The sequence below is a fragment of the Phocoena sinus genome, chromosome 1 (assembly GCF_008692025.1).
Source record: "Phocoena sinus isolate mPhoSin1 chromosome 1, mPhoSin1.pri, whole genome shotgun sequence".
Taxonomy (NCBI): domain Eukaryota; kingdom Metazoa; phylum Chordata; class Mammalia; order Artiodactyla; family Phocoenidae; genus Phocoena; species Phocoena sinus.
Genome location: NC_045763.1, coordinates 87,015,887 through 87,030,224, shown reverse-complemented (window position 1 = coordinate 87,030,224; position 14,338 = coordinate 87,015,887). Strand labels below are relative to the sequence as shown.

Genomic DNA, 14,338 nt, shown 5'->3' with positions numbered 1-14,338 from the left:
TTTGCTGTAGCACCACACTGTGGTAAAAAGGCACAAAGACAAAACAAAAAAATAGCCCTGTATGTACAATATGAAAAAAGACTGCCTATTACAACTAAAGATTTTAGGTTATGTCATATCTGCATATACATCAGTAGTAGTTTTGTCAATGAAATAAAATATACATTTTTATAAGAAAGTATACTGCTCATTTGACATTTGTGTGTATATTGATTTTTTTGTTATTTGTTTTGTTTTTTGCTTTTCAATTTTGTTTTGAAGCTTAAGGAAAATCTTGCAGAGTTTGGCCACATCATTCCCTTTCTAAATATTAAGGCAGCAGCCTTCTTAAGAATTCCAAAGCAATGCTTTATGTATTTAAAACTACGTAAATTAAGAAATGCAAGTTAAACTACACATATATATCTATGTCCTTGGGCTATTGTCTAATGCTATATAGCTATAATTACTGAAAAACTAAAATTCATCTGTGAGATTGAAGAGATTAGTTATTTCAGTACAAAGCCATGAAAAAAGGAGAAAATGTGGAGTCATTCACCTCACCTAATAATGAACATGGGAACATAAGTATTTCTGCTATCATCATTAGAAGATTGCCCAAAGTTTCTAAGGCTCCTCAAACATGGAAGGGGCTTCTAAAATTTCCCTGGTGTTAACCAAATTGGGGTGTCAGGAAATTCTTCCATAGTCTAACCTTGAAGTTCCTTGATTCAATTTAAATTATGATTATTCAGAGCTAAGAAAATCTCACTGAAGGTGTTTATTTCCTCACCTATCCCTGTACATACTCACACAGACACAGACACACACCTCAAATTAACATGACTCAATTATCCCTCACTTCCTTATATTATACATTATAACTTTTGCCTTTGCTAATAATCCTTTTAATAGTATTGCCACCCACGTGAGAACAGAAGACATTATGCTCACAATAGGACTGCACAACATTCAGAAATGTCCCTTGAAACCCAGAACATTGTTGGCAGAAGATGCCTGCCACAGCTGAAGGCTAGATACCATCAGGTACTCTTTGCAGGCACCAGAGACACATTAGTCTTTCAACTGACAAGTTTGATGCCTTTTTACATATTACGTGAACTTAACTTTGCATTATAAATGGTGGAGGTCTAGAAATAATTTTTATGCAGGTCATGGCAATCTTTATCTACATAAGACACACTCCTGTAAAATTAAAGTTCTGCTCAAACAACTTTTGAGTGATGATTCACAAGAGAAAAGAGTTCTAACTTACAATTAACTAGACCTGTCCATTCAGTAACCACTTTGGCTAAGAAAATTCACCCTCTTTATATTTGCCAGTATTATTTGTCTTTCGGAGATAAACAGAGAGAAAGGAAAGGAGGAAGAGAAGGAGAGAGACAGATACTTTTTTTTTTTAACATTTTTATTAGAGTCTAATTGCTTTACAATGGTGTGTTAGTTTCTGCTTTATAACGAAGTGAGTCAGTTATACATATACATATATCCCCATATCTCTTCCCTCTTGTGTCTCCCTCCCTCCCACACTGCCTAGCCCACCCTTCTAGCTGGTTATAAAGCACTGAGCTGATCTCCCTGTGCTATGTGACTGCTTCCCACAAGCTATCTATTTTACATTTGGTAGTGTATATATGTCCATATATACACTACCATTCTGTCACTTTGTCCCAGCCTACCCTTGCCCCTCCACATGTTCTCAAGTCCATCCTCTAGTAGGTCTGCGTCGTTATTCCCGTCTTGCCCCTAGGTTCTTCATGACCATTTTTTTTTTTTAGATTCCATATATGTGTGTTAACATGCGGTATTTGTTTTTCTCTTTCTTGACTTACTTCACTCTGTACTTCACTCTAGGTTCATCCACCTCACTACAAATAACTCAATTTTGTTTCTTTTTATGGCTGAGTAATATTCCATCGTATGTACGTGCCACATCTTCTTTATCCATTCATCTGTCGATGGACACTTAGGTTGCTTCCAAGTCCTGGCTATTGTAAACAGAGCTGCAATGAACATTGTGGTACATGAATCTTTTTGAATTACAGTTTTCTCAGGGTATATGCACAGTAGTGGGATTGCTGGGTCGTATGGTAGTTCTATTTTTAGTTTTTTAAGGAACCTCCATGCTGTTCTCCATAGTGGCTGTATCAATTTACATTCCCACCAACAGTGTATGAGGGTTCCCTTTTCTCCACACCCTCTCCAGCATTTATTGTTTGTAGATTTTTTCATGAGAGCCATTCTGACCAGTGTGAGATGATATCGCATTGTAGTTTTGATTTGCATTTCTCTAATGATTAATGATGTTGAGCATTCTTTCATGTGTTTGTTGGCAATGTGTATATCTTTGCTGGAGAAATGTCTATTAGTCTTCTGCCCATTTTTGGACTGGGCTTGTTTGTTTTTTTGATATTGAGCTGTATGAGCTGCTTGTAAATTTTGGAGATTAATCTATTGTCAGTTGCTTCAATTGCTAATATTTTCTCCCATTCTGAGAGTTGTCTTTCATCTGTTTATGGTTTCCTTTGCCTGTGTAAAGCTTTAAGTTTTCATTAGATTCCCATTTGGTTTACTTTTATTTCCCAATTTCTCTAGGAGGTGGGTCAAAAAGGATCTTCCTGTGATTTTATGTCATAGATGGTTTCTACCTATGTTTTCCTCTAAGAGTTTGATATTTTCTGGCCTTACATATAGGTCCTTAATCCATTTTGAGTTTATTTTTGTGTGTGCTGTTAGGGAGTGTTCTAATTTCTTTATTTTTACATGTTACCTGTCCAGTTTTCCCAGCACCACTTTAGAAGAGGCTGTCTTTTCTCCATTCAATATTCTTGCCTCCTTTATCAAAGATAAGGTGGACTATTATGTGTGTGGGTTTATCCCTGAGCTTTCTATCTTGTTCCATGGATCTATATTTCTGTTTTTGTGCCAGTACCATACTGTCTTGATTACTGTAGCTTTGTAGTATAGTCTGAAGTCAGGGAGCCTGATTCCTCCAGCCCCATTTTTCATTCTCAAGATTGCTTTTTCTATTCGGGGTCTTTTGTGTTTCCATACAAATTGTGAATTTTTTTTGTTCTAGTTCTGTGACACAATGCCAGTGGTAGTTTGATAGGGATTGCATTGAATCTGTAGATTGCTTTGGTTAGTAGAGTCATTTTCACAATGTTCATTCTTCCAATCCAAGAACATGGTATATCTCACCATCTATTTGTATCATCTTTAATTTCTTTCATCAGTGTCTTATAATTTTCTGCATACGGTTCTTTTGTCTCTTTAGGTAGGTTTAGTCCTAGGTATTTTATTCTTTTTACTGCAATTGTAAATGGTAGTGTTTCCTAAATTTCTCTTTCAGATTTTTCATCATTAGTGTATAGGAATGCAAGAGATTTCTGTGCATTAATTTTGTATCCTGCTACTTTACCAAATTCACTGATTACCTCTAGTAGTTTTCTGGTAGCATGTTTAGGATTCTGTATGTATAGTATCATGTCATCTGCAAACAGTGACAGCTTTATTTTCTTTTCCAATTTGGATTCCTCTTATTTCTTTTTCGTCTCTGATTGCTGTGGCTAAAACTTCCAAAACTATGTTGAATAGTAGTGGATGAGAGTGGGGCAACCTTGTCTTTCTTCCTGAACTAAGTGGAAATAGTTTCAGTTTTTGCACCTTTGAGGATGATGTTGGCTGTGGGCTTGTCATATATGGCCTTTATTATGTTGAGATATGTTCACTCTATGCCTACTTTCTGGAGGTTTTTTATCATAAATAGGTGCTGAATTTGTCGAAAGCTTTTCTCTACATCTATTGAGATGATCATATAGTTTTTTCTCCTTCAATATGTTAATATGGTGTGTCACATTGATTGATTTCCGTATATTGAAGAATCCTTGCATTCCTGGGATGAACCCCACTTGATCATGGTGTATGGTCCTTTTAATGTGCTGTTGGATTCTGTTTGCTAGTATTTTGTTGAGGATTTTTGCATCTTAAGGTCATCAGTGATATTGGTCTGTAGTTTTTGCTGTTTTTGTGACATCTTTGTCTGGTTTTGGTATCAGGGTGATGGTGGCCTCGTAGAATGAGTTTGGGAGTGTTCCTCCCTCTGCTGTATTTGGAAGAGTTTGAGAAGGATAGGTGTGAGCTCTTCTCTAAAGGTTTGATAGAATTCGCCTGTGAAGCCATCTGATCCTGGGTTTTGTTTGTTGGAAGATTTTTAATCACAGTTTCAATTTCAGTGGCTTGTGATTGGTCTGTGTATATTTTCTACTTCTTCCCTGGTTCAGTCTCGGAAGGTTGTGCTTTTCTAAGAATTTGTCCAATTTCTTCCAGGTTGTCCATTTTATTGTCATATAGTTGCTTGTAGTAATCTCTCATGATCCTTTGTATTTCTGCAGTGTCAGTTGTTACTTCTCCTTTTTCATTTCTAATTCTGTTGATTTGAGTCTTCTCCATTTTTTTCTTGTTGAGTTTGGCTAATGGTTTATCAGTTTTGTTTATCTTCTCAAAAAATCAGCTTTTAGTTTCATTGATTTTTGCTATTGTTTCTTTCATTTCTTTTTCATTTATTTCTGATGTGATCTTGATGATTTCTTTCCTTCTAATTTTGGAATCTTTTTGTTCTTCTTACTCTAATTACTTTAGGTGTAAGGTTAGGTTGTTTATTTGAGATGTTTCTTGTTTCTTAAGGTAGGATTGTATTGCTATAGATTTCCCTATTAGAACTGCTTTTGCTGCATCCCACAGGTTTTGAGTCGTCCTGTTTTCATTGTCATTTGTTTCTAGGTATTTTTTGATTTCCTCTTTGATTTCTTCAGTGATTTCTTGGTTATTAAGTAGTGTATTGTTTAGCCTCCTGTGTTTGTATTTTTTTCAGATTTTTCCTGTAATTGATATCTAGTCTCATAGCATTGTGGTCAGAAAAGATATTTGATATGATTTCAATTTTCTTAAATTTAACAAGGCTTGATTTGTGACCCAGGATATGATCTATCCTGGAGAATGTTCCATGAGGACTTGAGAAGAAAGTGTATTCTGATTTTTTTTGGATGGAATGTCCTATAAATATCAATTCAGTCTATCTTGTTTAATGTAGCATTTAAAGCTTGTGTTTCCTTATTTATTTTCATTTTGGATGGTCTGTCCATTGGTGAAAGTGGGGTGTTAAAGTCCCCTACTATGATTGTGTTACTGTCGATTTCCCCTTTCATGGCTGTTAGTGTTTGCCTTATGTACTGAGGTGCTCCTATGTTTGGTGCATAAATATGTACAATTGTTATATCTTCTTCTTGGATTGATCCCTTGATCATTATGTAGCATCATTCTTTGTCTCTTATAATAGTTTTTGTTTTAGAGTCTATTTTGTCTGATATAGAATTGCTACTCCAGCTTTGTTTTGATTTCCATTTGCATGGAATATCTTTTTCCATCCCCTCACTTTGTATGTGCCCCTAGGTTTGAAGTGGGTCTCTTGTAGACAGCGCATATACAGCTCTGGTTTTTGTATCTCTTCAGCCAGTCTATGTGTTTTGGTTAGAGCATTTAATCCATTTACATTTAAGGTAATTATTGATATGTATGTTCCTGTTACCATTTTCTTCTTGTTTTGGGTTTGTTATTGTAGGTCTTTTCCTTCTCTTGTGTTTCCTGCCTGGAGAAGTTCCTTTAGCATTTGTTTTAAAACTGGCTTGGTTGTGCTGAATTCTCTTATCTTTTTCTTGTCTTTAAGGTTTTTAATTTCTCCATCAACTCTGAATGAGATCCTTGTTGGACAGAGTAATCTTGGTTGTAGGTTTTTCCCTTTCATCACTTTAAATACGTCCTGCCACTCCCTTCTGGCTTGCAGTGTTTCTGCTGAAAGATCAGCTGTTAACCTTATGGGGATTCCCTTGTATGTTATTTGTTGTTTTTCCCTTGCTTCTTTTAATATTTTTTTCTTTGTATTCAATTTTTGATAGTTTGATTAATATGTGTCTTGAAGGCATACTTCTCCTTGGATTTATCATGTATGGGACTCTCTGTCCTTCCTGGACTTACTTGATTAACTATTTCCTTTCACATATTAGGGAATCTTTCAACTATAATCTCTTCAAATATTTTCTCAGTCTCTTTCTTTTTCTCTTCTTCTTCTGGGACCCCTATAATTCAAATGTTGGTGTGTTTAATATTGTCCCAGAGTTCTCTGATACTGTCCTCAATTCTTTTTATTTATTTATTTTTCTTTATTCTGCTCTGCAGTAGTTATTTCCACTATTTTATCTTCTAGGTCACTTATCCGTTTTTCTGCCTCGGTTGTTCTGCTATTGATCCCTTCTAGAGAATTTTTAATTTCATTTATTGTGTTGCTCATGATTGTTTGTTTGCTCTTTAGTTCTTCTAGATGTTGTTATCGTTTCTTCTATTTTCTCCATTCTATTTCCAAGATTTTGGATCATATTTCCTATCATTATTCTGAATTCTTTTTCAGGTACACTGCCTATTACCTCTTCATTTGTTAGGTCTGGTGGGTTTTTACCTTGTTCCTTCATCTGCTATGTGTTTCTTTGTCTTCTCATTTTGCATAATTTACTGTGTTTGAGGTCTCCTTCTTGCAGGCTGCAGGTTTGTAGTTCCATTTGTTTTGGTGTCTTCCCCCAGTGGCTAAGGTTGGTTCAGTAGGTTTAGGCTTCCTGGTGGAGGGGACCAATGCCTGTGTCCTGGTTGATGAGGCTGGATCTTGTCTTTCTGGTGGGCAGGTCCATGTCTGGTGGTGTGTTTTGGTGTGTCTATGGCTTTATTATTATTTTAGGCAGTCTCTCTGCTAATGGGTGGGGTTATGTTCCTGTTTTGCTAGTTGTTTGGCATAGGGTGTCCTGCACTGTAGCTTGCTGATCATTGAGTGGAACTGGGTCTTGGTGTTGAGATGGAGATCTCTGGGAGATTTTCGCCATTTGATATTACGTGGAGCTGGGAGGTCTCTGGTGGACCAATGTGCTGAACTTGGCTCTCCCACCTCAGAGGCACAGCCCTGAGGCCTGGCTGGATCACCAAGAACCTGTCATCCACACAGCTCAGAATAAAAGGCAGAAAGAAAAAGATTTTTAAAACAATATTATAATAAAAAACAAAAAATAGTTACAAAAAATATGTTAATGTAATAAAAAAAGAAAGAACAACCAAACCAAAAAACAAAATCACCAATGATAAGAAATGCTGAAAAGTATTACAAAAAAAAAAAGTGGACAGACAGAACCCTAGGATAAATGGTAAAAGCAAAGCTATACAGACAAAATCACACACAGAAACATACGCATACACCCTCACAAAAAGAGAAATAGGGAAAAAATATATATATATCGTTGCTCCCAAAGTCCACCTCCTCAATTTGGGGTGATTCGTGTCTATTCAGGTATCCCAGAGACGCAGGGTACGTCAAGTAGATTGTGGAGATTAATCCGCTGCTTCTGAGGCTGCTGGGAGAGATTTCCCTTTCTCTTCTTTGTTCGCACAGCTCCCGAGGTTCAGCTTTGGATTCGCGCCCCCCCCCCCCCCCCCCCCCGCCAACTTGTAGGTCGCCTGAGGGCATCTGTTCTTTGCTCAGACAGGATGGGGTTAAAGGAGCAGCTGCTTCGGGGGCTCTGGCTCACTCAGGCCGGGGGGAGGGAGGGGTGCGGATGTGGGGTGAGCCTGTGGCAGCAGAGACTGGCATAACGTTACACCAGCCTGAGGCACCCCATGTGTTCTGTCAGGGAAGTTGTCCTTGGATCACGGGACCCTGGCAGTGGCGGGCTGCACAGGCTCCCGGGAGGGAGGTGTGGATAATGACCTGTGCTCGCACACAGGCTTCTTGGTGGCGGCAGCAGCGGCTTTAGCGTCTCATGCCTGTCTTTGGGGTACGCTCTGATAGCCGCAGCTCACGCCCGTCTCTGGGGCTCCTTTAAGCCGTGCTCTTAATCCCCTCTCCTCGCGCACCAGGAAACAAAGAGGGAAGAAAAAGTCTCTTGCCTCTTCGGCAAGTCAAGACTTTTCCCCGGACTGGCTTCTGGCCAGCCGTGGCGCACTAACCCCCTGCAGGCTGTGTTCACGCCGCCAACCCCAGTCCTCACCCTGTGCTCCGACCGAAGCCCGAGCCTCAGCTCACAGACCCGCCCACCTCAGCGGGTGAGCAGACAAACCTCTCGGGCTGGTGAGTGCTGGTCGGCACCGATCCTCTGTGTGGGAATCTCACCGCTTTGCCCCCTGCACCCCTGTTGCTGTGCTATCCTCTGTGGTTCTGAGCTTCCCCCTCTGCCACCTGCTGTCTCCGCCCGTGAAGGGGCTTCCTAGTGTGTGGAAACCTTTCCTCCTTCACAGCTCCCTCCCACTGGTGCAGGTCCTGTCCCTATTCTTTTGTCTCTGTTTTTTCTTTTTTCGTTTGCCCTACCCAGGTATGTGGGGTGTTTCTTGCCTTTTGGGAGGTGTGAGGCCTTTTACCAGCGTTCAGAAGGTGTTCTGTAGGAGTTGTTCCACACGTAGATGTATTTCTGATGTATTTGTGGGGAGGAAGGTGATCTCCACGTCTTACCTTCCGCCATCTTGAAGCTCCTCAGAGACAGAGACATTTTACAAACAAAAGACCTGATGAAATGTTCAATAACCTCTGCAATCAGAGAGACAACATTTAGCAAGCACCTACTGTGTTTCAGTGGGCCATGCGCTTTGTAAAGCATTTTTTGATTGAATCTTTCCAGTAATGCAAAGTTGCTTTTAACTATGTTCATTTAACAAAGGTAGTTTTACAGTTTTGAGAGATTACAGTTGAAATTTCTATACCGTTTGGTACCTGTTTGGTTTCTGAAGAAAGTCCCCTCATGCACATGAGTACATTACCCACTTTCCCAATTAGATGTCTCCCTGTGGCTTTTGATCTCCTGCATTTTCCAGGATCCCTAGGAGGTAGGAAATTAGGCAACCAGCATTCATGCTGCTGTACTGAAAACGGTAAAGAAGAAAAGGAAAGGATGTGTTAGGTGGCTTTCCTAAAATCTCATAAATAGAGTCAGGTTACTGGAAATTGAATTTAGGACTCCTGACTTGCTGTTGCCCTTATCTCTGAGCACTAAAGACATTTCCACAAATTAAGTACAAAAAGGTTGGGCTAATGGGACCAAGGAGATAAATTCTGAAATTATTCCCTTTTGTGTTTGAATCTCAGAATGTTTTAAGTGTAGTTGTATTGTTTATTTAATTGATATTATTTCCATTAGTACTCTCTAAACTACTTTTTAAATTAGAAAAAGATGATATTATATGAATTTGGTTCTCTGCTAACTGACTTTTTTGCTAATTTTCATCATTCCAAACAGACCGATGTAATCTATATTAATTTAAATGCTGTGTTGAAGTGATTTTTGTAAAAGATTATATGGAAAAATCACATGTGATACAAGAATAATTATTGGCTGTTTGTTTTTTCGCAGTCACAATATGGAGCTTCAGTTTCTGCCACGCCTCAACTACCCCTCTTTTATACTCCTATTGATCTGGTGGACATTAGTGTGGAAATGGCTGGATTGAAGTTTACAAATCCTTTTGGTCTTGCCAGTGCAACTCCAACTAGCAGTTCATCAATGATTCGTAGAGCTTTTGAAGCTGGATGGGGCTTTGCTCTGACCAAAACTTTCTCTCTTGATAAGGTAAGAAATTATTTTTGAAGTCATGTTTAAATATCTATCATGTATTTTAATTAGGGCATAAATATTATAATGGAAAGATTTTTCTGACCTATAAATAAGTGTTATTAAACTACTGGATAAAACCTATTATTACAAATGAGTCTTTAATTTCCTTCTATTTCTTCTGTCCCATGGAGGGGGAATGGCATAGAGTTTTCATTGTGTTTTGTCTAAGAAGCATCAAAAATAGAAATACTACAGAGTGTCTATTTCATTTAATAATCACAAACTTACTTATTCTTATGTCGGCATTATTAATTGTTTTGTGATTTCTGGATGTATGTGAATGAGGACATATGCCTCAACTCAAAGTTAGAGAGACAATGAATTTTATTTGCACATAATCCTGGAATCAAAGCCGTGTCAAAAAAAAATCACTTATTGTAACTTACTGGTGCTGGGAATAAGATTCTTCTTGAATTTTTAAATACAGAAACATTTCCCTAAATACAATACCTGAGTTTAATTTGATATTATGACTTTGTACTCACAATGCAAGTGGACATACTTAGTAGAAAATAAACTACATATTAAAGTTCAGATTGATTCTTTATAAAGTACAGAAAGCATTTAAGTGAATGTTTTCAAAGTGGAATAATTTATGCAGTAGAGGGTTGCATCCTTATACAGTTTTGGATTAGAAAAAAGCAGCAAACTTTAACATTTTTAGGCCCTTTATCGATAAAATTTTAAAGGCTACACCTATCGATATATTTAGTACTTACCAGTAGTTAGTAATAATTAATGTATAAGAATGTGTGAATCTACTGACTGAGAAAAGCATATCATTATTTAAATCAGCCTTATCCTTAGGCAAAGAAAATAATACACAAGAAATATGCCCCATTAAGCACATTCTCTTCTTTCACCTCTTACTAGGATCAATAACTGGCGTTATTATGGCTAAAACATCACAGCTGTTTTATTCTGACAGCTTTACAAGATGCTATGTGTAAGTGTGATCAAGAATATCTAGAGAATCCTCAAAAGTTAGAAAACTAGTGCATGAAAGAAAGGTTAAATATTTTTATGTTTAAATGGCTAAAGGGAGGTTTCTTCATAAATTGGCTGAATACTTAGAAATACTTTGGTTAAACAAAGTGTAAAAATAAACAACATATTGGATTTAGCTTTAGAATATCATTAATCAATTGTTTACAACCTTGTAGAATATTGACACTACATTTGTTTTTATTTCAATTCTTCCTTAAGAATTACTTGGAAGCTATAATCAAATGTTTAATCCGTTGAGAAAAACTGAGTCTCTGATATCACTTAATGACTACTTTAGTTATGCTATTTAAAAAGTTTTATATGTAAACAGAAATAGGTGGCTAATCAGGTATAAGGGAAGAATTGTAGGGGAAAAAAGTGTTTGCTTTGAACTTTCTGTTTGCTTACAAAAATTGAATTCTGATTAATCAGAGACATCTGTCTTTACTCTGTTGGTGACATGCCTTGATTTGTGAAGCTGTCTCTTTCAATAACCTAAGAGCAGTTGCCTTTATTAGGATCACCAGCAGAAATAAATGTGGGAGCTAACTTCCTTCTGAACCTCCAGTTTGAATTTAATCTACCAATTCAGAAGTCTGTGATGCTGGTTCAAAAGGAGAGTTATGGACAAATGCAAATTAAAGTTGGCACATAAAATATAATGACGGGGGTTTTAGGAAGCTCCACTTTACTTACTTTGATGGTGCGTACAACAAAATATTTGTGCAAAAACTATTTTAAATGTATCTGTGCAGGTTGTAATGACACAAATAACAATGCCACCTTGGGCTTATATAATTCTATTTTCAAAAATGATTTTTTTCCCGTACTTGATTTTGCAAAGTCGTTATTTTGCTTCATAGAGATCTACTTCTTTTCGTTTTGTGTTCTTATATGGTCTCTAATTAGTGATTACATTTTTGTGAATTTATTATTGTCTCATGAGTTTTGTGCTTTCTTATTGGTGAAATATTGTAGTATAAACTCAGGATTATAAGCACATGTTTTTCGCAGCCTCTTACTAAAGACATCTATTAAAGTATTATATGTACTATACATTTGTGTGGCATTATAGCATACCAATTTAGATTAGCCTTATTACAGTTTAGTATGCGATTTCAAGAGTCTACTTAAAATGTATTAAAATTCAGAGTCTTGACATTTGAAATTTGGATGCTCTTAATATGACAAAGGTTATTCTATGCAGTTTTGTTATCATATGAAATATTAATATTTCACAATACAGTTTTGATGAAGTACAATTTGCCGAGCTTGCATATGATAAAGAAATTAAATGCTTGCCAAGGGAGTTCAGTAAAAATTAGAGCCCTGCCTGAACATCTGCTGGAGATTTTATTATCCTGTCCTACTGACAGTGTGGCTCCCTCATTGTTTTTCAAGATTGACAGCTGAATATTACACTGCTTTCTGCAGCAAATATGTTTAGGTGAACTTTGTTTCCCTTTTTTTTATTTTTTTGGGGAGTTTGGAACATGCTTTGATTTTCATCCTATATATATATTTTTTATACTCGACATTTGTAGATGCCAGATTGAGGTCTAATATGCTGTAGCAGCGAAAGACCATTGACTTACGGTGAAATGCCAGTTGTTATCTCAGTAAACAGAAATATTATTATTCTTTACTGTGCAGTCTGTATAAAAGCTGTATGTGCTTTCTTTAGGGAGGCAAATGATAAGATTTTTAATGTCAAATATAAAAAGATCTATGTTTGCTTTTGTGTTAAATAACATCAAAGGTGGCTTTTATTAACTATATTTTTCCTTCCCAAATCAGACTTTCCTAGAGTGTCCCAAAATACCTAGCTTGCTTTTCTTGAGATTCTGTTTATGTGTTATAAAGACAATATTTGAAATATCATGATAAAAATATTTAAAATATAATTATACATTTTAATATAAATATATATTGAGTTCAAGTTTAAAAAGGTAGGGGAGAAATCAATCTGTCAAGCTTAATTAAAGCTAAAGTGTCCTGACAAACCAGAGTAATGCTCTGTTTAACTGGGAATATTAGAAATTGTTTAGATTTCACATAAAATAACCTCCTGACCTGTGTTTGCATTATACTGATAGGAAATAGATAAAACACTTTGCTTTTGCTGATTATATCATAATTTTTTTCTCATAGGTAGCCAGCCACATATTATATACTGCAAATATGGAATATCTAACTGTAGGGTGCATATATCTTCATCACTACCCAGATAAACTCAGAAGTGTTTCTAACTATCATGAATCAAGTTCAAACCTAAGCAGAAGTTCACTTCATTTATAAGCTATATATAGCTATTACAGTACACTTGTAATTTATTTTTAGTAAGAAAATGTCTTGAATGCATATATTTTGTTTTAATAAGTATCAAATAATTAGGTATGTAGGTGTACAAATAATGAGTCTCTCTCAACATAAAATACTTAAAACTAGAATCTGAGAAATATTTAAGGGTCTTCATTATTTCTTTGGCATCAAAGTATTGATTGTAACTGTTTGCATAAAATACAATCTTATACCACATAGCACGATGCTTAGTGTATAGGAAGAGTTTGATAAATGTTTCATAGATATTCTTTGGATAAATGAATTAGTAAATGAATACATAGATTTCTTGGCAACAGCATATTGAGTTTATTTTTCTTCCAGCCATATGAACAGACAGTTAACACATAAAAAATGGATTGGTCTGAGTATTGATCTCAATCAAGGGAGAAAAGGCCAATTTAAAATTTTCATATCCCAGGTTGCTTTTATAGTACATGTATACATGTCTAAAAATGAAAATGTCAGTGGAATTTCTAAATGCGTGGATTGTATATTAAGATTTAGGTTGTTGACTAAGCCTTTAAAATGCAGAGGATTTTTGAGAAAACGGAATAAATATTGTACAGTATTAGGACGGGAAATAAAAATTATCTGGCCAAATTATGTGTCAATAGCCCTGACAGAAGAAATGTAGCCTGTTCTTGAATGCCTTTAGTGACAGAACATGCTAGATCTTTTAAGGCACTGCAGCCTGTTATAGCTATAGAAAGATCTGTTTTAGAAATGTATTCATTTTAATTTCCCCAAATCGGCCTTCTTATAAGTTGCATCCATATTTTATAGTTCTGCCCTCGGAGACATCATGACATAAATTAGTCTAACTTATTAACATAAATGAATTGTTGATTTTAAAATATGGTGTTCTTTTTCATTTTCCTTCCAAGTAAATAAATACCATAGAGGAAGGCTAACAAGTATGGCGAGGCAGTGCCATCTAGGGAAAAGAAATTTGACCTGGGCAACAACAGTCTCTGTCCCAAGTTGCTTCTATATCACTATCTTGAACATGTTGTTTGAAATTGCAGGTCGTTGTTATGATTATTATTTTTACACACATTACTAACTAGCATTTATCAATTACTTAGAATGTATAGATATTGCCAAATACTTTTCATAAGTTATCCATTGAATCTTCTCAATAAGATAGATAGTATAATTTTTTTAGATGAAATACAGCCGACCCTTGAACAACACAGGTGTTAGGAGCACCGACCCCCTGCAAAGTCGAAAATCTGCTTATAACTTTATAGTCAGCCCTCCGTATTTGTGGTTCCACATCTGCATATTGGACCAACCATGGGTCCATATAGTAC

At 36.3% G+C, this 14,338-nt stretch overlaps 1 protein-coding gene across 1 annotated transcript in view; it reads left to right on the top strand.

The window, feature by feature from the left end:
- Positions 1 to 14,338, top strand: part of DPYD (dihydropyrimidine dehydrogenase) — an 828,512-nt gene that overhangs the window by 424,370 nt on the left and 389,804 nt on the right. The window contains exon 13 of the mRNA XM_032630437.1: positions 9,435 to 9,650. Coding sequence (XP_032486328.1) covers positions 9,435 to 9,650 — 216 coding nt within the window. The remainder of the gene's footprint in view (positions 1 to 9,434; positions 9,651 to 14,338) is intronic.